The sequence below is a fragment of the Chiloscyllium punctatum genome, chromosome 51 (genome assembly GCF_047496795.1).
Source record: "Chiloscyllium punctatum isolate Juve2018m chromosome 51, sChiPun1.3, whole genome shotgun sequence".
Classification (NCBI taxonomy): domain Eukaryota; kingdom Metazoa; phylum Chordata; class Chondrichthyes; order Orectolobiformes; family Hemiscylliidae; genus Chiloscyllium; species Chiloscyllium punctatum.
Window position 1 is genome coordinate 30,451,279 of NC_092789.1, and position 25,281 is coordinate 30,476,559.

Sequence of the window (25,281 nt, forward strand, 5' to 3'; positions counted from 1 at the left end):
ACATTGTCTGTGAGGTGTTAACAGCTGCTGAGCACTGCGCAAATGTCAGTGGACATCTTGAATGTTTACCCTATGAAGAACGAAATTGATTTAATGAAGCAGATAACACCTATCTCACACTCACATGACCACCAATCCAGGCATGGGAAAGGCTGAGTGGATTCGTCCCTAACAACAAACTCTACCTTACTCGCGCTAGGTATGACATTCTCTGGAAGTTTTATTTCCGCCTGATTCTCTTTGACCTCCATTGCACGTGCATCTGTATTTGGTTCACTCAGTCAAATTCACCCTCATAGTGTCATAGAGACTTAGAGATGTACTGTCTGGTAACAGACCCTTCAGTCCAAACAGTCCCTGCCAACCAGATATCCTAACCCAAGTTTGTCCCACCTGCTAACACCGAGCCCATATCCCTTCAAACTTTTCCTATTCATATACCGTCAAAATGCCTATTAAATGTTGCAATTGTACCAGCCTCCCCCACTTCCTCTGACAGCTAATTCCATACACGTACCACCATTTGCGTTAAAAAGTTGCCCCTTCGATCTCTTTTACATCTTCCCCCTCTACCTTAAGCCTATGCCCACTAGTTCTGGACTCCCCAACCCAGGGAAAAAAGACTTTGTCTATGTATTCTATGCATGCCCCTCATAATCTTGTAAACTTCTTGAAGGTCGCCCCTCAGCCTACAACGCTCCACGGAGAACAGCCCCAGCCTGTCCATATTTTCCCTGTAGCTCAAGTCCTCCAACCCTGGCAACACCCTTGTAAATCTTTTCTGAAGTCTTTCATGTTTCACAACATCTTTCCAATAGGAAGGAGACCAGAATTGCAATATTCGAACTGAAGCCTGCCCAATGTCCTGTACAGCCGCAACAAACCTCCCAAATCCTGTACTCAATACTCTGACCAATAAAGGAACGCATATCAAATGCATCTTCATTATCCTATCTCCTTGCGACTACACTTTCAAGGAGCTATGGACCTGCACTCCCATGTCTCTTTGTTCACCAACACTCCTCAGGAGCATACCATTAAGTGTATAAGTCCTGTTATGATTTGCTTTCCCAAAACACAGAGATCACATTTTCTGCATTAAACTCCAAATGTCACTTCTCTGCCCATTGGCCCTTCATGCTAAATGATATATTCTCACTTCTTATATGTGGTTCACCCAGCCATATTTTGTCCACATGGAATTCAGCAAAACAAAGGACAAATTCCTGGACGGTAGAGTGTTTAGCAAGGTTGGCTCAATTGGAATACAGGGGGAGTAGATAGATGTTTATAAATTTGCTTGAAGGTCGGTTGCAGGTGACTGCGGTGGAGAGTTGTTTTTTTCGGATTGGAGGCCTGTGACCATAACGTGCCGCACGAAATCACTAATACATCCATTGATTATTTGACATTTGTATAACTGATTTGGATCTGAATATAAAAATATGCTTAGTAGGTTTTCGATGACGCCAAAATAGACGTTGTTTTAGACAATAAAGACATCAATCTCTGAGAACAATGGGGCGTTTATCAGATGGGCGAAAATGACGAAGAGCACCAGATGGACTTTAATTTAGATGAATGTGATGTTTCATTTTTAAAGCAAATATCTTGAATATAGAAATGAAATGAAACTGTTTGAGTTACTATTGAAAGCAATAGGAACATAATGAATATTCTTTGAAGAAAAGCTAGAAAGAGAGAGCTTTTGATCTGTAACATTTGAAACTGAAACGTTAAGTTCGAACAAATATGAAACGATTTATAATGTATTGCCTGAATCAAAGAAAATTCATGTGGAAGAGCAGAGAGATGAACTTGCAAAATTAGCATTGAATTCTCTGATGATTATGACTTAGTTCATAAATCACTGATTGGCTTCCGACATCAATATCAATCAGCGATTTGTCGAAATTGGTCCAAAGAGAAATCCTTGGGAGGGTATGGAAAAGAAGATGTCTTTGAAAGTAGTAAGAATAATTGACCACAGATAAGAGGTTAAACGTCTGAGGCAGAAAACAAGTAAAATATTTTCGATGAATTCTCTGGCACATATTGGGGCACATTAAGTCGCAGAGTTGGTGTTTACATAAAGCGCTGGGAAGATGGATGTGGAAATCAGTACAAACCAGTGAGTTTGCGAAAATGGTAAAGGAAAGTACAGTACTAGCTAGAAAGCTGAAAAAAGAATATACTGACTGTTCAAGCTTTACTGCGGATGGAAGTGTCATATCTCATTTCTGAAGTTATTGGCATGCCAAACGATTATGCATACGTACCAGTAGGAGCAGGTATTGTAAATAAGATTTTAAGAGATGCATGAGCAAGTCACTGTTTGATGGGTGAGAAATTAGGATACATGCAATTCAGAAGAGTTGTTGCCGGAAAAGATGGTAACTTGCGGAATTCGTAGTTTGAAGAACAGTGCTCTATCATGTAAATGAGTTTGTAGACACCGGTGAAAAATGGCGAATTAATGGTTCGAGTAGTGCAGAGATTCTCCATTCCAGAAACCGGTTTATCCTTGGTAATGATATAACTGGATCACAAGTGGGAAAGATGCCTATTCTGCTTGAAACATCCGTCGAAAATCAGGCAACTGGTGCATTTCACAAATATATCCTCGGCCTTTTCCTAATTTTGTTCTATAAAGGTCACAAGGCCACAAGTGGAAACAGGAGGAGAAATCAAAGAGTAAAAATAAATTTTTGCAAGGTGTGTGAATGTTTGCAGTTCAGGTTGAGGTTTAGGATGTTGGTTTGCTCACTGAGCTGTAGGTTTAATATCCAGACGTTTCATTACCTGGCTAGGCAACATCATCAGTGGCGACCTCCAAGTGAAGAGAAGCTGTTGTCTCCTGCTTTCTATTTATAGCTTTCGCCTGGATGGGGTTGCTGGGGTTTGTGGTGATGTCATTTTCTGTTTTTGGTGATGTCATTGCAAACCTGCGTATACAGAAAACCAAATACTCAACTACACCAGCAACTATCCCAACACACACAAACGAAGCTGTATCAGAACACTAATCCAGCGAGCCACCACACACTGCAGCACAGACGAACTTCGAAAAACAGAGGAGAACCACCTATACAACGTATTCGAGAAGAACGGATACTCAAAAATCACAGTGCGCAGATTCCTCAAGAACAATCCACGACAAGCAAAAAAAACACAACCAGAAACCCTAACCACTTTACCATACATCAAAGAAGTTTCAGAAATGACAGCCAGACTACTGAGACCCCTCGGAATCCAAGACGCACACAAACCCACCAACACTCTCAAACAAAAACTAACAAACTTAAAAGACCCAGTACAACCCATGGACAAAAGCATTGTCATCTATAAAATTCCATGCAAGGACTGCCACATGCAGAACGTAGGACAAACAGGAAGAAAGTTAGACACCAGGATACATGAACACCAGCTAGCCACAAAAAAGCAAAACCCTCTCTCCCTCGTAGTCCTACACACTGATGAAAAGAAACACTATTTCGACTGGGACAATATATCTATCCTGGGACAGGCTAGGCAAAGACATGCCAGAGAATTCCTAGAGACCTGGCACGCCAACCACAACGCCATAAACAAACACATACATCTAGATACCATCTGTCAACCCCTCAGAAAGTGAACAGGAAATGACATCACCACAAACCCCAGGAGCCCCATCCAGGAGAAAGATATAAATGGAAAGCAGGAGACAACAGCTTTGCTTCACTTGGAAGTCACCACTGATGATGTTACCGAGCCAGCTAATGAAACGTCTGGATATCAAACCTACAGCTCAGTGAGCAAACCTACACCCTAAAGTAAAGATAAATAATTTGAGGTTTAGTTATCAGAAACGATGGTTCATCAAATACTTGTGTAGAAAATAAGAACAGTAAAAACAAAAAGTCTATATTACTACTTCAGAGAAAATTTCTAAAGTACAAAGGAAACATGAAAAATCTAAAACCGTTGTATCAGAAAGCAAAAATGGAAGAAGAATCCGAGTGTACCCTCGAATTTTGCAACTTAAAACTGAAGAATTGATCGGATAATTTGAGACCATCACCAGTTCAAGTGGATGCAAACTTGGTAGACGTTCATCCAATCTAATTACTGTTGGGTTATAAAAAAGACGTTGCTGCGTGTCCCTGGCTCTCTCAGAAAGAAAACAGGAAAATAAATCTTTTGGAAATGATTACTTCTGAATTGTATGCTGCACTCACATCCAGTAGAATGCTATAATCATTTCAATTAGACATATCTCCACAGTTATTCTGTCAAAACTAGTCACACTTATGCTAAGAAGTGTAGAACATCTGTTTTAAATTTGCTAATTTAGCACAAGACGTTCAATTCGCACATTGATAAAATTGACTTCGCTGCTATCTTTGATCATGTGGGAAACCATCCCAAAATGGTGCAATTTTCAAATGCATCATCATCCACCTGAAATAAATGCCAAAACAGAGCAAGATGCCATTAAGATAAAAAAAAGCCAATGACGTTAAGAGAAGGTTGAAATGGAACATAAAGAACAAGATGACAAATATATTGCAAAGTGTCGATTAAACTGAAGATGCGAATTTGCTGGCGAAACATGCGAGTCTGAGGAAGATGGAGAGGTCTGTGGGGAGAGAGACAACGCTAAACAACAAAAATCAGTGAGTTGTTAATACATTGCGCGGCAACAACTCTGCAGTTGCTTTCATCTTGCACAAGAACGAGATCATAAGATCTTTTTATAAAACGTCAGCAACAGGGAAGAATTGGAAAGACGGTATTCATTGGAGAACTGTTGTTTCGATGTTGAAGGCACGTACTGATCTTTCAAGAGAGAGTGAATGATGTTCTGAGCTAAGATCGTAGTAACACATGCGTCACATGACTAGATGGCAGTCTCAGAGTGAACTGGAAAACTGAATACATGCAACATTTGGCTGTAAAATGGATGGCTGATTTGGTTGCTGTTTTGAGAACAATTCGAATTTAACCAATCAATTTAAATTATACCGCAGGATGCGAAAACCACAGCCTGTTTCGACTTATTGTTTTGCCAACATTGAAATAATGAGAGCACCCGATGTTGGGGATTTCAAAATGAAGGCTTTTTGAAAATTGGAGACAGAGCAACTGACATCATCACTGATGCAAAACATTATGAATCACTTCCTATAAAAGTTGACTCCTCGAATGAAACATATGAGCATGAAAAAAAGAAAGAAACGACCCAGGGAGATCTGCAGCAGGAAGAAAGACACCAATGACCACAACCGCTTCAGTGTTTTTGAAGTGAAGTTGATGGAATTTGAATAAGTGTCGTATTAGACGAGCATATTTTTATAGCGTTCAAGTCAGGGAATAAGAAGTTAAGAGAAAGGTGGTATTAGAATTGTGAATAGTTGTGCTTAATGTTCACATTTAGAGATAAAGATTAAATTAAAATTGCTTTCTTTAAAAAGTGGAATTTGGTAGTTTCCTGCAACTTATATTTTAACAGATTACAAGATGCGGTGAGCTTTTCTGGGTTTTCTTTGCGTGAATTACCAGAGCAGTCCACTAACGTGTCGAAACAGTGCAGATCAGCAAAATTAGGAATATGTTGTGAGATCACTCAGAATAGCAAAACATGGGAATTGTTCTTTCTATAAACAGATTCCTTTTTCAGCACAAAGCGGGTGAAAGCGAGGAGACAAAACAATCCCTGCATGTGGAATGCACGACATATGAGATGGAGATCTGAAGAAATCCAGGGGTCCAACATTGTGGCTCAGCGAACTTGAACGTAAATCTGGAAATGGTGAACAACTTACAGGTATAGCACAGCAGCAGCATCAAGTATACAACATTTGTTGAACGATTACAGAGGAACAGTTGGATTCGCAACAATGCTCAACTGAAGGAAGAGATTCACATACAGTTTGAAATATCAAACAAACTGCTTCAAAGCACAAATCTGTCATAAAATTGTGAACAATTTGCGGAGCTATGTGAACTGTGTCTGTTTCTACAACATGCTATCTGATAGCCATGTTACAAGACATAAATTTGCAATAAGGAGCGTTACGTTTTCCACCATTGGAAGAATTTCGGTTTGACAGAGGAAGAGTATAAAAACACACGAATAGAAGCGGGGATTGGAAATCTTCGTCCAACAATAATCTTGGAAAAATCTAAGTTGACACCATAATAGCAATTGTTAGAGCACCTCAACAGGTTTGTTGCAATCTGTTAGAAGCAAGTAGCGTCCGTGTTTCGAGTCGTTCATTAGGACCATTTTGGTGAAGGCAACCTGCAATGAAAATTTGAAGTTTACTTTCTTCCCACAGTCGCTGCCAGACCTGAGTTTTTCCAGCATTTTCTGTTTGTGTTCCAGCATCCGCAGGTCTTTGTTTTCTTTTAGAATCTCAATGAACTGACCATTAGAGGAGAATGTATGAGGTGCGTGGTGCGCCATCAACTTGGAGATCTGAAAAGATTTATCACAGAATTTATGGGAAAATTTTATTCTGATTGCACTCAGACGGACTATGCGCAATTGTAATTAATGTGCAGCGGGCAGACAGAATAAAACATGAAATAAAACAGAGTTGTACCATCACGAATACAGATGTAGCTTTAAATTTCATTTAGGAAATTGAAAAATGATAGTAAATGGATATTTGACGCCATACTTTATCTCCTCTCTGAACTTTCTCCGAGTAAGTCTGTAAATGCACGTGTTGGTGCATGAACTCAAGAGCCGGAGCATGAATCCAATCTGTTGGGCAACATACACGGGATCACTCAGGTTTTTGTTTGTGTAATTAAAGTTTCGAACTGACCAGTTGAATGAATGTACAACATATGTTATCCACAACAGCATGAAATTGGAGGAGAAAGCGAAGAGTAAAATTATGGATTTCCTTCGATTCTTCATTTCAGGGTCAAGTTCGTTTTCCTTTTTCTCATGACCACGGAGGCCCTTGCGGAGTCGATTGGCTGTTATAATGTTTCTGACAGTCAGAGTGTTGAAGACCAAAATGCACAGTATTGGAATCAGAGGCGTTAGGAGACTGTCAATCCATTCATACACTGCCCAAAACATTGAAGTGAAATAGTCAGGCGTCTGCTTGCAAAACCATGGCACATTGTCAATGATTATTGAAGGAACAAAAACAAAGTACCACGTAATGGACCTGAAACAACTAACAATGCTCAGAGTTGCAATTACCACGTTTGCTGTTTTCTTGGTGCAGTATTTTGGTTTCAACTTGTGGTAACAGATGGCCACAAAGCGATCAAAAGTAAAAGCAACTGTGAACCAAACAGAACAATCGAGGGCTGCAAGAGACAAGACGACTCTTAGCGAGCACACAGGAGTAACGAATAGAAAAGTTATTGGGAAGTGAATGTTGTTGGTTCGGTTCAATAAAACATTAAAAATGACGAGCAGTCGATCCGCTGTTGACATTGCCACTAGGTACTGAGTGATACATAGAGAGAGTACACAGTTCCCTCGTTTCAAAACGACAATTGCCATTAAGTTAACTGTAGAAAATGGAATTAAAGACCAGCAGATTCGTGGCAGAATGTGTTGTCCCAATGGTCGTCCCATCGCAAAAATAGTTTTTAAAAAATTATTTTGAAGTGCACAACAATGTAAAAGTTGTCAGTTACTTATCGCCTGCATCCAGAACAACACAATCTTTCACATAATATTGACAGACAATAGATTCAAGGGATAGGAATCTGGATGGGCTATAACAGACAGAAATAAACGGAACAATTCGAGGGAAAAGAACGCATATGCAAGGAACTGGAACATTTTACATGTTACATGTAATCACACCATATTCCCTGAACCAGGATTCTTATTTTTATTCTGAGGTGAAGGCATTTAATTAAACAAAGGTTTTAAAGTGTACAGTGCGCAGACTCTACCATGATAATTGAAAGCTTGACATCACAAGAACACTGATTGGAAGTTTTTGAAGAATTGTATCGGGTGCCGTCAACGCTGTCAGACACCTTCCCAAACTAATATACTTCAATTAGGAAGAATCAGCTTTACGTTTTGAATATCTTTCATTCACATTGAAAGCTATGCATTAGCAGATTTAGCACAATAGCTCTTTTGGTCAGTAAAATCTCCTGCTGTTAGAGCAGAACTCCGATAATATTATTTCAGTGCTATTGGACAAGGCAAATCTTTAGCATTGATATGATAGTAAGGGAGTTTTACTGTACTGGCAGGAGATTTTAGATACCAAAAGTGCAATTCTGCAAAACACAATCAGACAATGGCGGACAATCTTGAAGCGAATTGAGTATTGGCTGTGACTGAAAAGCATTTATCTTTTCAACTATCCTCTGATCGATAATAAATAGCGTCCATTCTGCTTACATCCCGGCCATATATTGATCCGATCGTTCGTTCCTAGCGCTTTCGTTTCCCTTCCTGTTTAAATTTCTGAATAATTCTTTGCGGCTGTTGCCGTCAGGGAACGATCAAAGGTGTGGATAGGGTGTATTCATACAGCTAATTCAATGTTCATGGAAAATAGAGACGTCAATGCTTTACTTATTTTACTGCATTAGACGATGGCGAAAAAACAATTTTCAAAAGAGAATTTGATTTTCAGATACCTCGGTTTTGTAAAGTGTGACGCATGTTCCTTTTCTGCAGACCACATGTTCATCAATTCTGAACTATATTTCAATTAATGTAATGATGTAATTGCACAGCTATAGATGGCAGTGTTCCACAAAGATGTTCAAAAATCTATTTTATGGTATTGAGAATGTTTTCATGCAGCAAAAAAATGCACAAAATTCGAAGCTCGAATTTGCCACAAATCGAAATGTTATCCTGTTCTATAACATTCATTCAGAAAGACAAATGAACATTGAACATAAAACACAGAACAAGACAGCGCAGGACAGGCCTGTCAGCCCTCGATGTTGCACTGACCTAAGAACTAATCTAAGCACATCTACCGACACCATGCAATTATCATCCATATCGTTATCCAAGGGCTGTTTAAAAGCCCCGACTGTGGCTGAGTTAACTACATTGGCAGACATGGAATTCCACTCCCTTACTCATCTTGGAGTATAGAACCTGCCACTAACATCTGTCTACAATGCATCAACCCACAATTTGCAGCTATGCCCCCTCGTAAACCCGATGTCATCGTCCAAGGGAAAAAAAAGAGTCTCACTGTTCACCCTATCGATTCCTCTGATCAACTTGTATGTCTCTATTAAATCCGCTCTTAGCCTTCTTCTTGACAATGAGAACAGACCCAATTCCCTCACCCTTTCCTCATAAGACCTTCCCTCCAGACCAGGCAACATCCTGGTAAATCTCCTCTGCACCTTTCCCAATGCATCCACATCCTCCCTGGAACGGGGAGACAAGAACTGTACACAAAATTCCGATTGAAGTCGCACTAACATTTTGTACAGTTGCAGAATGACATCACGGCTCCGGAACTCAATACTTCTACCAATAAACCAGACACACCGTGCGCCTTCTTAACAGCACTACCAACCTGGGCTCTAACTGGATCTGTGTACATGGACACTAAGGTCCCTCTGGACATTTACACTGCCAATAATCTTTCCATTGACCCAGTATTCTGCCTTCCTGTTATTCTGCCCAAAGTTAATCACTGCATATTTATCTGCAATGAACTCCATTTGCTACCTCTCTGCCCAATTCTGCTGTTTGTCCAAGTGCCCTTGCAACCTGCAATATTCTGGCACACTATCCATCACTCCATCGACTTTAGTGTCATCTGAAAACTTATGAACCCATCCACTTGCGTTCAAGTTATTTATAAAAATGACAAACAGCAGTGGTCCAAAAACAAATCTTTGTGGCCCACAACTAGTAACCGTACTCCAGTCTGAATATTTTCTTACAACCACCACACGTTCCTTTCTTACAGAAAGCCAGCTTTTAATCCAAAATACGAACCCACCCTCAATCTCAATCCTTCGCATTTTCTCCAAACGTCTACCACGTGGAACTTTATAAAAGTCTTTACTTAAGTCCATGTATATCACGTCAACTGCCCTACCCTCATCCAATCAAATGGTTGCTTGCAAGATGATTAAAAATCCTATCTTTTATAATATCTTCAAACTTTTTCGACAACAAATTTAAGTTTTACTGATAATAATTACCTGGGTTATCTCGACTGTCGTTGTTGAACAAGGGGACAATATTTGCAAACATTCAGTCCTGTGGTACTAAACCTGTAGACAATGTCGACTCAAACATCAAGGCCAAAGTTTCCGCCATCTTCTCCCTCCTTTCCGAGAGAATCCTCGATAAATACCATCTTGGACTTATCTACTTTCACACCTTTGAGAATTGATAACACCTCCACCTTACAAACCTCAATCCTTTCTCCTGTAATAGTCGCATCTCAGTCTCCTCATTTGCGATATACTCCTTTTCATGTATGAAAACAGATGAGAAGTGCTCATTTATCACGTGTCCGCTCTCCACAATGTCCACACACAACTTCTCACTTCTGTATTTGACTGGCCCTGTTCCTACCTTGGTCATTGTTTTATTACTCACATACCGTCAGAAAGCTTTCGGGTTCTCCTTTATTCGACCTGAGAAGGACTGCTTATGACCCCTCCATGCTCTTCTTAATAATCTCATTAAATCCTTTCACGTGAAGTTGTATATCTCCATTGCCTCTTCCTTAGACATCTTGTCTCACTGTCACACAATCCCCCCTCGTCTGATACACAAAACATACAATTTCTTCAGTAAACTAAGGTTCCCTTCCTTTATCAATTCCTTCCTGTCTGTCAGGGACATTGCGATCAAGGTCACGCAATATCTGTACCTTATACCAGCTCCACAATTTAATTGTCCCCGTCCCCTGCACATCGTTACCCCATTCTGTGCCTCCAATGTCTTGCCTAATCGCATTGTAATTGTCCTTCCCCCATCTGTATCTCATGCCCTGTGGCCTTACTTATCCATTTTCATCGGTAATCTACATATAACCGAAGTATCGTCACCCTGTCCAAAGTGCTCACCTGCCACTGCCTCAAACACCTGGCCTTTCGTCTTGTTGTCCCTTCGAAAGACTGTATGAGGAAAAACTTCTGCACAGATTGGACAATAACTGATCCATCGGACCGACCAGAGTCATAGCATTTCCATGCAGTGTTGGGTAATTTGAAGTCTCACATCATTACAAACTTTTCGTTTCAATCCTACCCAAATTCACTTTGCCGAACCTCTGCTCGTCATCCCTGGAACTTAACAGAGGCCAATAAAAAAATTCCCAGCATTGTGCCCTCTCCTCTCCTGTTTCTAAACTCAGACCAGAACACCTCCATGGACGAGTCCTCGTCAAAAATTCTTTCAGTCACTGTTGTACTGTCCTTGACTAACAAAGCCACGTGTCCCCCTATTTTACCAACTTCGCTGATCGACTTGAAATATCTAAATCCTTGAACCTGCGACATCCATTCCTGACAGCGCTCTGGCCATGTCTCCGAAGAGGCCAAAACATCGACGTCCCAGTTATCAATCCAGTTTTCAAGCTCACCTAACTTATTCCGGATGCTCTAGCGTTGAATTACACACACTTCAAACCATCTTGCTGTCTGCCAGCACACTCCTGTGATCGTGAAATCCTGCCCATGTCCTAGCTGCTCACATCATCCTATGCACTGGAACTACACACCCATCCCCCGGCTGAGCTATTTTAAACCCACGCGAATAGCATAAGCAAATTTCCACCTAGGTTATGTGTACCTCCCTGTTTGAAGTAAATACTGTCCTGTTTGCAGAGGAGAGGTCCCATCTTCCCCAGATTGAGAGCCAATTATCCAAACACATGAACCCCTCCCTCTTGCACCATCACTGCAGCCACGTTTTCAGCTGGCATCTCTCTGTCTTCCTCACCTCGCAATCAAGTGACACGAGGAATAAACCAGAAATAATAGTTCTGTTTATTCTAGCTGGCAGAGTCCGCCATAGCTCTCTGAACTTACATCTTACACCATATCCCTCTTTCCACCTATGTAGTTGGCACCTATGTAGACCAGCACCAGGGGCTGGTCAGCCTCTCGCTGCAGGACACCAAGACACGTTCTCAGATATCACTGACCCTGACATTGCTGTGTAAGAATCACTCAATATTCTATAAAAATTTTCCAGGAGACGCAGAAAATCCTACAGGAAATTAAACTTTTAATTTTGCCAAATCAAAGCTGTGGGAGCCAGCAAAATGTCTTCCCTGACTCCTCACAATTTCTTTGTTCTCCTCCAGTTTAAACTATTTGTTGGTCCCACGCTTATCCAATAATATTAGCATAGCCAATGACGTTGACTTGTTGTGTCTTTCTAAGGTAATTATCGCTTGCCACACTGGTTCCTTCCGTCACACCTAACCTATCACATTAAAACACCATCACATTTTGCATTAGCTCATGTCCCAGTGATTTATTTAATCAATCACAATGCCCCACAATTACCTGTTACTGAAGCTCTGCAACATGATACTGGGCATACATTACAACACTACGTGAGCTATATTACTGCCAAAATAACTTCTGTAGCACCTGGGAGGCAACACAACAACCGTAAGCTTCTTTCATCCCCAACGAACCTTCTATCTGACCATCTAACTATTGATTCCCAAAGGACTAACACTCTCCTCCTTTGCCCCCTTTCCTTGTGTGCAACAGGGCAGTCACCTGCACCCAAATGCGTACCCCTGATAACCCGTCCCCTGAACATTATGCAAAAAGGGTACACTTGTTGTTCAGGGGAACGATCACCGGGTTCCCTGCACTGATTAATTTCCCCCTTCTCACAATCACCCAGCTTTCTTGGTGTCGAGGATTAACTATTTCCATGTAACTCTTGGATATCACAGACTGCCTCCCGAATGATCCCAAGTTCAACCATCCGCTGCTCCAGTTCCCTAACGTGGTATTGGCGAAGCAAGAGTGGGGTGCACTTCCTGCAGCTGCACTTGGATGCGTGGCTTCTATCGTCCCTCTCCTCAACATCATGCAGGAGGAACATTCCTCTCCCTGCACTACCTTCCCTGAAATGTCCTTACCAAAAAGTAAAACAACAAGAGAAGCGTACCTGATATGTTCCTGCTGTTCAAGGCGAGAGGAGGTGGATGTGTGGGAGGCCCGACAAGTGTAGGGTCCCGGGTTTAGAAAACACTCGCTTATGTCGCTGAAGGTTTAAAAATTCCCGCCTTTCCCAGAAACTTCTGCTCTCCGATATCAGATGTAAAGATTTAAATTAGTGACGCACCTTTCCCTGCAGGCCCCTGGTCCAAGCACCCGCTTTTCCTGCTGCTGAAAAAAAGAAATGGCAGTGGACACCAATGAGAACGTCCATGCCTACCGGCGTCCTTACTTCCATACAGCCTTGTGTATCACTTGAAAGAATACAAGATATTTGAACCATTCATGCAAATTGTATTTGACGCTGCAATGCGTCGTGGTTCTTCAGTGATCCATTTTAAACACAAGGTTTGCAGACAGACTTGATAACACAAACCTGACGAAAACGTTGAAGCTAGTAATAACTGATTCGCAGTTAAACTATTTTCTGGAAAAGTTAAGTTTATTGAAAAGATTTTGGATTAAACCCGAATGTTAATTGAAACAACACAATCTTGGCACTCGGAATATGAAGGACAATCAAGCATGGGGATTGTTTTGCGGTGCTGATATCTACTGATGGTCGTGGGGCACTGAATTCAACTGTCTGTCTCATAGGAATGACTCATATAAAATACGATCCTGTGAAAATGCCTACTTTTTCGTTTACTCATGGTTTACACGTCAATAGTAAAAATGAAACAAATTAATTCATAGGCGACAGTTTCCAAGATATTATACATGCAAGGAAACAAAGTGCAGCTTACTTTATAGTCGTCCTTCAAATGATTGTGCAAAACATTTTACTTGAAAGGAAATTTCTGTGTTTTTTTTAATTTGGTGAAAAGGATAACATGCGACATTTGAGAATCAAAAAACATGCAACACTAATTGCAATGAAGACTTAAGCAACAAAAACGTCTGACTGATTAATATTAAACCTCTATTGGAAATATTTCAAATGCAATTAAGAAAACATGATAAACCGAATTTTTGACGTAATAACAAAAAACAAATGCACGTAGTTTTCAATACACGGCAGGCTTCATGGATGAAGCACGTGTACACTTGTTTGTAAGGTGCCCCACAGATCTAAAGCCTTACCAGTGATACCAATAGCTGCGAGCACTGAGTAGTAAAATCTTTCTATCTGAAAGATCATTGGAAACTCCATTATCTGCATGAAATATCTGCTTTCATGTGACTCTGTGATTCCAGTTGATGAATTAACAATGCAGATTCAACACAGCCAATATTTATATAGTTGTTTAAATTCCAGTGATGTAATTATCCTCTTTCCCTAATGAATAATATCTATATTTCAGAAATTGTGAGGGATCCCTGTCTTAAATGTCAAAATCCGGACATAATTCATTCGAGTTTGAGAAACTTTGCGTCACGTTTTGAATTTTAACAAGGAGGGATTAAGGGTGGAAGTACAGACATAAATATGAGTAACATTTTAGACATCTCTGTTAATGACTTTGATCAGCCTGTGACGAGACAGTCAACTCCCCATCTTCCTGTTTATCACAGAATCCACCAATCTGACGGTTGAATATCATACTCTCTAATGTGGTGACAATCCCTAAAACCAAAGCATGCCCCCCACTGGTTATGTAAATGTTACAACTGATACAAGTGTTACGACTGCTGCATTTTGTTTTATTTCAGTTGAGTTATAATGTCCCCAAACTTGAGAGTTTACTGCATGATATGCTTTTGAATCCCGAAAATATTTGGTCAAAACATGTTAAAAATTGAACAAATTCTTTGCATTTGTATATGAAGAAATTTCATGATTTAATCCTCGATCTTTGCTGACAACCTCCACTGAACCGAACCCCTTCCATCGACTGCAACTGTAAAACTACCTAGTTCATTCCAAAAATTAAGAGTAATTTGAGGTCACCAAAGGAGTGTAGTCTGCATCAATAGGTATATTTCGATCTGAAAAGAAATTTTCGCCCCATACCATGAGACGTTTTCGAAATGATATCAGTAAGCAAGAAATTGGCAGTTTTCTTTTTGAAGCAAATTGCCGAAAGGAGCAACAAATCCAATGAAATTACGGAATATTGCTTTCTGTATTTGTCATTATGAAACTATAAACATTTGAAACTGACCTATGAACATTTATCAAAAGAATCAGTTTTGCATTAACAGTGCGAGCTACACCTTGGAGGGAGTGACATTGAAATAACACGAAGATGTCCACGTCGATTTCAAACTAATCTATACACCTGAAATTCACTTCATTGATTGACTTGAAGTTCCAAACACATATCTGACCACAATTAAATACGTAGTCCTGTATCATTTTAATCTACATAGGTTATATATTAATCAATCGATAATCATAAATCACGACTGTGAACGTTCCACTGTCTTCTCTCACAACAGCCAACTCATCTTTGTCTCAGTAAACACATGCCGGCTTTCAAAACAACTTGTACCGACATCTATTTGAAAACAATATTTCATTTCACTTTCTTGACAAGTTACAGAAAAAAAAATGCTTCTGGAAGACCATACTGTTCCATTATTTCCCGATGTCCAATGGAGAAATCGAAAACTCAAAACGTAAATTTAAAATGCCTAACACCCTAATTTTCCAGAAATGGGATGAGAACCTGGTTCTTGACAACAGTACAGAATGCTAAAGTTCTGTGTTAATTTTAGCATGTTAATTGTTGCATTAGTATGTTTACATTTATATATGAAAAAAAACAACTGATGTGGTGTTTAAGTTAGTCCGTGATGATACAACGACATGATGATATCATTACTTTGATATCTCAACAATTACAAAAACAGCTACAACAATTGGATGCAATATTGATATCAAGAGGATTTTGAAGTAAACGTACTGATTTGGCGTAACCTCTCGGATTGACGAAGAAACGTTATGTCCGTGAGTTTATGATAGCTGCTGAGTATTGTGGAACCGTCAGTGAGAATCCCAATTTCTGGAAGGGCTTTATGAGGTGGCTGGTGATTAATTTCAATACTATTTGTTCGACTCAGTAAAATGCGACTGGATTTTATTCTCAGTTCCAAAACGAGTTTCGTTCTTTTGGACAGCCGAATGTTCCTTTGCTCAGCCATTATGTCAGGATCCATGTGGCATTGGCAGAACAGAAGATGAGTACCTGTGTGTAATAGTTTATTGCGAAACTGCCAGTTAATTCCATTGCCGACGCTAAGTTCTATATTTTTTTCAGCGAGTAGACATATTGGATTGAAAGGTTGCGTGGCTCATCATCCTTGAGGCGAACACAAAACATCTGCATATGTCGACATATTTAGACTGCATACAAGAGTTGTACATTAGTGAGCCAAATTGGCAAAGTTAATATCTCTTTCTGTGTGTTAAGATTTCAGTATTATTTGCGTGGATTTGTTCGGAGCATAGTCACTAATTGTTCAGTATTTCAGGCAACTGCTTAATATTACATAGTTTGAATCCATGTTGATACAAGACTAGCTTGTCCAACTAACCCTCATCAGATGGCTTTCTTTTTCCAATTTTCCAATGAATAACCCTCTCTCAAATCCGCTCCAAATGCATATTAATTATTACATGAGAGTATATGTACACGATATGTGAACTGTTTTACACCATCCCTACGAAGATTGCATGTTCATGTGTGAAAAATAAGTCACATTGATGCAGGAATGGGCAGTTGATAATGGAACTTCGATTTTGCAAATGGAACAATGGCTAATTAAGAGAAATCATGTTTGCAAACAACGTCTTTAAAGACTATATAATCGGAATATCGATTGTAAAAACACAAAAAGGAGTAGAAACTGGTTATTAAGACTTCCAAACCTGCTACATCATTCAATAATATCATGGCTGGTTGAGGAATAATCTCAAATCCGCAACCTGCTCACCTGTGAAAAACATGATTATACCCCGTCGCTTAAAAAGCACCTAGTGGTTTTCCAGTGTCATAATTTTTGAGTGGAATGAATGTATTGTTGAATTTCAAAAGGTTCAAAGAGACTGCTTCAACCATTTGTTTCAAGGAACAATTTACAAAATTTTGCGTCCCTCTGAGAAACAGAAAATAATAGCTTCTCATCAAAAATGTCAAATGGCAACCAATGATGTTAAACAATGATGTTTAACTTCAAAACTGATAAACCAGTGATGTTTAGCCTCTGCATTCTCCCATTCGGAAAACAGCCTCTCCACATCCATTCTGTCAAGGCACCTCAGGATGCATTGTTATATAAATTTGTTGCTGCTTGATTTTTAATCTCATTTACACAAACCGAGTCAGTCCCTTCTCGCTTTATTAACTGCACTTACTCCATTTCGTAGTATTAATCGAGGGAATAGTCCCTAAACTGCCTGAGAATCATGTACATCCAGTCTTAAATGGGAGGATCGCGGGCAATGTAAATCTAAAGGTGGTCTAATGAGCAGAACTGGAATGTAATCTCCTGATTATTGAATTCATTACCCACTTTACATCATTGGGGATATACGTATTTTACTTTAGCTTTTGCAGTTCTGGATCCAATTTGCATGGATTGGCACGGAGATATTAACACATATGACGTATCTTTATTCCAAATTGTGCTTTCGTTGACAAATCTTTTTTCTTCCATTTCAGGCTGTACTCTTTCTCTTAATTAAGTATACCAGCCTTGTTGTCAAATGATATTTATCAAAACCGGATTTTACTGTAACCGTTTGTTTGGGGTTAGTGACAAATTCTCGGCTATTTTTGGCATTTACATTTATTTCAAGGACGTATTTACAGGCGTTTCTGTTATGAAGGTTCACTCTACTCCTCCTTGGGATTATTGCATTTCCTGAGGAGGGAGATTGATCCGTTTCAGTGTGTCTTCATTCTCATTGAATTCCAAGGCAAGATATTGACAAGCCTGGACTGTTAGCACAACAGAAGGATGAATTTCACTTTGACGGAGACGAAAAACTAATATCAATGTTCAAGCTGATATTTCATGATTTTTTGTTTCCCTTTTTATCAGTTTTAGCTTGGTATTCTGAACCGAGAGATTGAGCTAAAAGTGGCGTTTGGACTCTGGGTGACGCGATGTAGTGAAAGCTGAAAATGATTAAAGAAGCTTTTATTGTATTCGTTTGGTCAATCCGGTAAATTAATTGTAGGTTGATTCCCAATCAAAAGTTTCTCCTGATGTTTCACCAACAGGTAAGGGCATTATTTTGCAATAGATAGCAGAAGTTGACTGTTCACGATGTCAATACCTGGAAACTCACTACAGCACGTCATGAAAAATCTTAGGTTCAAGTAGGTAGCAAATGGTGAATGGGAAGTGGGGCCTCGTAAGGAAGGCACTCGGTATACCAGTCAGTAGTCAGAGTATGAATTGCGTATCGCATTGCGTTTTCTGAGAAGCAATCTGTGCTTTGCGGTTATGCTGAAAAAAAAAATGATTTGGAAACACTCAACTGACCTGTCATTCATAGTTCTTAGAAGCTCAAAAAAATATAATCCTAAATTTTAACTCGGGCTACAGCGCTCTAAGTGAAGAATAAAGGCGACTTTGAACTTCACCATTCTGACAATAAAACATGTGTGAAAGCTGTATCGTTGCCTGTGGTACGGCCCATCGTGAAACACACTAAAGTAATTTGGCCAGTTTTATTGCTTCATTTTATTTATCCCTTAAGTGGGTTGCACGTTTGCCTCCTTTGTCTGAATGAGGCTGAAAACAACGACATTTAGATTGAAGTGATCGCACAATTAGATTTTTCTACTGCTTAATTTTACTCTAACAAATGTATGTTCGTTGATAAAATTCCGAATTTTTTGTTTAAGTTACGAAATGGTGTTGAGAAGTTATTATTCCCAAAGTCTGCAATTAGTTTGAGATTTTGGAGAAGATTCAAAGCTCAGGTTGTGGATTAGTTTGCCAGTTTGCTCCCCTATATGGATGCCGTTTGCCAAACTCTCAGCAAAATCAGGAAGCGATTTTACCTACCACAACAAACCGTGACAGAGAAAATGAAGTGAGCGGGACAAAACACCACAGGAGGATCACTGATTATGTTGCAGAACATGGTGACAAAGCGTCTGAGATCAAAATCTATCAGCTCAGCGAGCAAATTTACAACCTGGTCTGCGAATGCTTATTACAAAGGTTTGCGTTGGAAACTCTGCGGTCAGTTTTAGGGCTTACTGAATGTTTTAGTTTTAGCGTGTCATGAATATAAAATCAAGATTCCCTTAGAATGGAGACAGGCCATTCGACCGAAACTGTTCGATGATCACCACGTTTCCAGCCACGCTATCCCCATTTCCACAAGGTTAACCAAAAACTGGCTAATCCTTTTCTATTCATGTATTCGTCCAAATGCCTATTAAATGTTCTTAATGTGACAGTGTCAACCACATCCGTTGGCAGCTCATTCCATATACGCATCACTGTCTGTGTGCAAAAGGTGTCCTCAGATTTCCTTTCATTCTTTCCCCTCTAATGTTAACTCGTGCTCTCTAGTCCTCGATTCTTTTGCCAAGGGGGAAAAAAATCATTTCCTCTATCCTTACATCTCATGACCTTATTCACTTCTATAAGGACCCCCTTCATTGGGGCCTTGCACTGTATTCCGATCTGACCTGGAGAGCGCAGCGGAGCAGAAGGAAGCACTGTCGTTCAGTGAGTTGCTGGGGAGGGGATGTTGGGAGAGAACGTTCCCTCTGACACCAATGCCACAGTGCCTTCCAAAACCATTCGTTTCTATTCTCTCACGGGAGGGTGTGGCTCTGCTGACTGGGTCAGCATTTACTGCCAATTCCACCCTGCCGTGAACTTCTGCAGTCCATGTGCTGGAGGGTCGACCGACAATGTTCCTCTCGGAGAGGGACCCAGGAATCTGACCCAGGCACACTGAAGGAACGTCCGAAATATTTTCACTTCGGTTTGGTGAGGGACTCAGAATGGGACCTGAAAGGGAGGGTGTTGTGTTCCCACACGGTGTGTCTTTCGAAATCGAAGTGGCCTTGGGTTAGAGAGGTGCTATAACAAGGTGAGTTTCTGCCATGCGTCTTGTCCTTGTTAGACACTGCTGTTGCTGAAGGTCGGTTGGAGAGGGAGCGATGGGGGGTTGTGGTGCCAATGCAGACAGGCGGGTACTGCTCTGTCCCTGGTTAGTTTCGACTTTCCTTCATGTGTTGGAACAAGAGCTACCCGGGACAAGTGGGAAGTGTTAGCGTTCTGTCGGTTTCTCCCGTTCCTTCATTCCTGGAAATTCGAGGGGGAAAGACACAACACTATGCAGTTGGCTTTACGACACCAGTCCGGCAAACCCTGCAATGAGTTTGGTAAACTCCGTAGCCAGGGCGTCCCTCTGCCAGGGAAGGAGACCAAAACTGCACTCAACACTGCAGATACAGTCCGACCTATCCAATTGCAACAGATGCTCCCAGCTCCTGGACACGAGTCCTCTCAATCTGATGGCCCAGTGTACCGTTTGCATTAGCATCATGGGCAGGAGTCTCTCAGATTGATGACTGAGGCCGAAACATCTTCAGCTGCTTCAAAGATGAACTGGTTTCCATAGAATGTCAGGAGAGGGGGATGTTCACCGATAAATATTCAGCACTATTCGCCACTCCTCAGACACTGCAGAAGTCCGTGTGGTGAACTTGCAAACCTGGACAATAACAAGGCCGGTCTGAAAGCTACAAGAGATGAAAATGCGGACGCTGGAGATAAGATTTGATGGTGTGATCCTGGAAATGCAGAGCAGGTCAGCAGATTCCGAAGAGCAGGAGAATCGACGTTTCGGGCAAAAGCCCTTCATCAGGGCCAAGGGGACTGAGAGTGAAATAAGAGTTGCGTGACGTTGGGGCAAGGTAGCTAGGAAGGCGATAGGAAGATGAAGGCGGCAGAAAGTGAAAGTTTGGAGTGGAGAGTTAAGCAGATAAATAGACGAGACAAGATTAGACAGGACAGGCCTTGGATTTGGGATAAGTTGGGATGGCAGGGAGAAGAAATGCCGAAACTTGTGAAATTCCCATTGATTCGGTGTGGTTGGGGCACCCATGGCAGAATGTGAAACGTTCTTCCTCCAAGCCTCTGGTGGTGAGGGTTTAGCGATGGAGAAGGCCCAGGACCTATATGGTCTCAATGGAGTGAGAAGGGGAGTTGAAATGTTCGGCTTACAGAAAAATCCATGTCGGGTGTGGAAGCTTCCTTTGGGACTGGATGCCAATTGCGGAGTGCTTCAGGGACCACCCCCCAAATGTGCGCACGGACCAATCCCACTGCCCCGTGGCCGAACACTTCAACGCCACCTCCCACTCTGCCAAGGACATATAGATTATTGGCTTACTCCATTCCCACTCCATGACCACACAACGCCCGGAGGAAGAACATTTTTTCTTCCCTTCAGAACCCTCCAACCCCACACTATCAAATTGGATTTAACCAGTTTCCCGAATTCCCCGTACCCCATCCTTTCCCAGATCCAACCTTCCAACTCGTCACCTCCATCTTGATCTGTGTAATGTCTTTCTCATCCATCTGCACCACCCTCCTCTCCGACCTATCACCATTGTTCCACCTCCCCCTAACTATCGCCTTCCAAGCTAATTTTCCCAGCTCCACCGTCCTATTTATCTCTCAGCCTCTTTACCCCGCACACCCGCATTCTTCATGAACGAAACATCAATTCGTCTGCTCCTGGGATGCAGCTTGATGTGGTGTGCTTTTCCACACCCCACTCTTGACCTAAAACCTGCCAATTAAAATCTGCATCACGCAAATGTGAGATGATGAATATCTCCAGTCTAAAAATATGTCTATGCTTTTGTGCTGATGACACACAATCGCTCGCAGGAAGCAGTCTCCACACTTCACATGAGGCGATCACTGATTGAAACCTGGATGGTAGCAGCTCACGCTGTATTAGCGCGGCTGCACAGAAAGACATTGAGCTGCTGTGTTAAATCCACGGACGGTCGCTTCTGACAACTGCGTTGATGTGGTTCAGACTGGCTGGAGTCTGGGGATAAGGCAGTTCCGTTTCAGAAGGGAATGTTTAACAACTCAACCGCGGCTCAAAGGCAGAAATATGTAACCATCAAGGCAATTGGTTAAGGCAGGGAGAAGGAGAGAGAGAGAGAAAAGAAGGGAGAGGCTCAGAGAAACAGAAGATAGGATGAGGAGACCGTAAGTCTATAAAAAAATAGCCACATCATTCGACCTTGTCGCCCCCTCCATCCTGTTCCTCCTTGAAGTAGGAATATCGCTGATTCAACAATTCTGCGCATCCACATTCCTTCCTCCGACCTATCTCTCGCTTTCCCCGACTGATCAAGAAAGAACCCTTTCAGTTTTTAATATGCATAAGGACTCTGCACCACATCCCCCAACAGCGCTGTGTGGTGTTGAAAAGGCTGACACTCCTCTGAGAGAAGACATTCCTCCTTACTTTAGTCAGAAATTTGTCTTTTTCTTTCCTGCAACGTTGCTCATCGGTCCTGCACTCGCTCACACAGGAAGACACTTTCAAAGCTTTTACCCGGTCGAGCCACTTAAGAATCCCTTGTGTTTCAATGAGATCCCCTCTCAGTTGTCTGACCTCCATGGAACAGAATCTAAAATTTACTCAGACAGTGGTGGGGTGTGGAACGTCCTGCGTACAACCAGCAGTAGACTCGCCAAAGTGAAGGGCATTTACATGGACTTTGGATAGACATATGAACGAGAATGTGATGGTGTAGGTTAGCTGGAATTCAAACTAGTTACACAGGCCCACTAACAACGAGGGCCTAAGGGACTATACCGCGCTGTAATGCTCTCTGTTCTATCTTCTAACTCGTTTCACCTTTGCCCTTAAGAGATTGGAAGGACAAAGTGCAAGGAAGGTAGGGAGAGGCTAAAAGCACTTGGAAAAGGCCAAGAGGGATGGAGAGAGAGAAAGAGAGAAGAAAAGAGAGGAAATAAGAAAAAATGAAGACGTGTCTGTACAGATGGGATAACGGGATTAATAAGGATGTGAACATTTTTTCGCGTCGGTCACAACCCCAGGATGGCCCAGAGATTTGTTCAGACAATTGAAAAGTTGTAAATACTGCAATTCCTGAAAATAAATCAAGATTTTCTTTTACCAGGGAGAATTATTCAATTCCACTCCAATCGATGGCGAGAGTTTTAAAATGTCGACGAATTCATTAGGCAGGAGTTACCCCAAACCTCTGATCTGCTTTTGTAGCCACGGGATTGGTGCAGCTGCTCCAATTCCTTTCAGGTCAATGGTTTCCCCCAGGTATTTGCTAGTGTCTGAATCAGCAATGTGTAGTCCATTGGATTTCTGTGTGTCTGTGTGTGTGTATGTGTGTGTGTGAGAGAGTGAGACTCTGTGTCTGTGAGTGCGATAGAGACTGACAGACTGCTTTTGCGATAATAAGGCTGTGAGTCAGAGTTAGTATGTGTCAGGCAGAAAGAGTGTGAGAAAGACAGTGATAATGTGTTCAACACACAGAGAGAGTAACTCACCCAGACCCATTTCTGTATAATTAGTGCACCTAACACTTTGGACAATTTAGCACGGCCAATTTCCCTAGCCTGCACACCTTTGGACTGTGGGAGAAAACCGGGTCAACTGGAGGACAGCCATGCAGAAACGGGGAGAACGTGCTAACCACTGAGCCACCCTGCCACGCTCGATGTGCGCGACAGAGAGATTGTTTTCGAGTGTCAAAGAGACTGTGTTAGAGAGACAGGGAGACTATGTGTGTGTAAGTGAAACAGAGAGAGACAGAGTATGAGACAGAGATTGTGTTAGGGACTGTGTGAGAGACAGAGAGACAGACAGTGTATGTGAAGCAGATAGATTGCCTGAGAGAGACGGAGAAGCTGTCTGGTTGTGAGAGAGAGAGTATCCGCGTGTAAGGCAGAGACACTGCGTGTGTGAGATAGAATGTGTGTGAGAGACAGAGAGACTCCGTCTGTGTATTTGTGTGTGTGTGTTCGTGTGTGGCGTTTGTGTGTATGTGTGTGTGTATTTGTGTGTGTGTGTGTGTGAGAGAGAGAGAGAGGCTGTGTGTGCGAGACAGAAAAAAAACAGTATGTGAGAGAGGGAGTCTGTGTGTTTGAGGTCGAAAGACTGTACGTGAGAGATGTGTGCATGAGATACAGAGATTGTGTTCGAGATACAGAGAGACTGCGGGTGAGAGTCATTGCCTGTGAGACACAGATACTGTATTAGATAGACAGAGATACTATGTGTGAGAGTCAGTGACAGTGAGACAGAAAGGCTGTGTGTGCGGGACAGAGAGATTGTGTGTTTGTGTGTTTGACAGAGAGAGACTCTGTTAAAGAGAGAAATAGAGACACTGTTTGTGAGATTTAGTGTGTGTGAGAGAGAGAGAGACTATGTTCGAGAAACAGAGGGACTTTGAAAGACTGAGCGACTGTGAGACAGATACTATGTGTTAGAGACGGTGTGTATGAGACAGGTAGGCTGTGTGTGAGAGATAGAGAGAGAGAGATAGTGTCAGAGAGGCAGACAGGCTGTCTATAAGAGACAGAGACTGTGTGTGAGACAGAGACTGTTTTACAGAGAGGCATAGTGACTGCGCGTGAAAGAGACAGAGACAGATTATGTGAAAATCTGTGTGTGAAAGAGAGAGATTACGTGTACATGGTAGATATACTGTATATGACTGACAGAGAGAATGTGTGTGAGGCAGAGTGTGTGAGAAAGAGAAACTGTGATAGAGAGACAGAAAGACTGCTTGTGAACAACGCTGTGTGAGAGATCGAGAGACGGTGTGTGGGTGTGAGAGAGAAAGAGACTGTGTGGCAGAGAATGATGAGAGACTGAGACACCGTGTGTGTGTGTGTATGTATGTGTGTGTGTATGTGTGTGTGTGTTTGTGCGGGTGTTGGAGAGAAAGAGAGAGAGATAGACTGTGTGAGAGAGAGGGACTGTGTGCGACAAACAGAGAGACTGAGTGTGAGTGACAGAGAAACTGTACCCATGTAAGAATCGGTGTGTATGAGCTGGAGAGACGGTGCGAGAGTCAGTCTGTGAGACAGAAAATCCATGCGTGTGAGACAAAGAGATCGTGATTGAGAGTCGATGTGTGTGTGCGGTAGAAACTGTGATGCAGTACAGAAATTGTGTGT

General features: G+C 41.6%; 1 protein-coding gene across 1 annotated transcript; it reads right to left on the minus strand.

Annotated features, from left to right (window-relative positions):
* Positions 1-6,616: 6,616 nt before the first annotated feature.
* Positions 6,617-7,588, minus strand: LOC140470512 (probable G-protein coupled receptor 139). Its single transcript, XM_072566617.1, has one exon. It carries the CDS (start codon positions 7,586-7,588, stop codon positions 6,617-6,619), a length of 972 nt encoding a protein of 323 aa, XP_072422718.1.
* Between the last annotated feature and the right edge of the window lie 17,693 nt (positions 7,589-25,281).

Excerpts from the sequence above, each read along its gene's own strand:
- LOC140470512 (XM_072566617.1), bottom strand. The coding sequence starts at position 7,588 with ATGGGACGACCATTGGGACAACACATTCTGCCACGAATCTGCTGGTCT.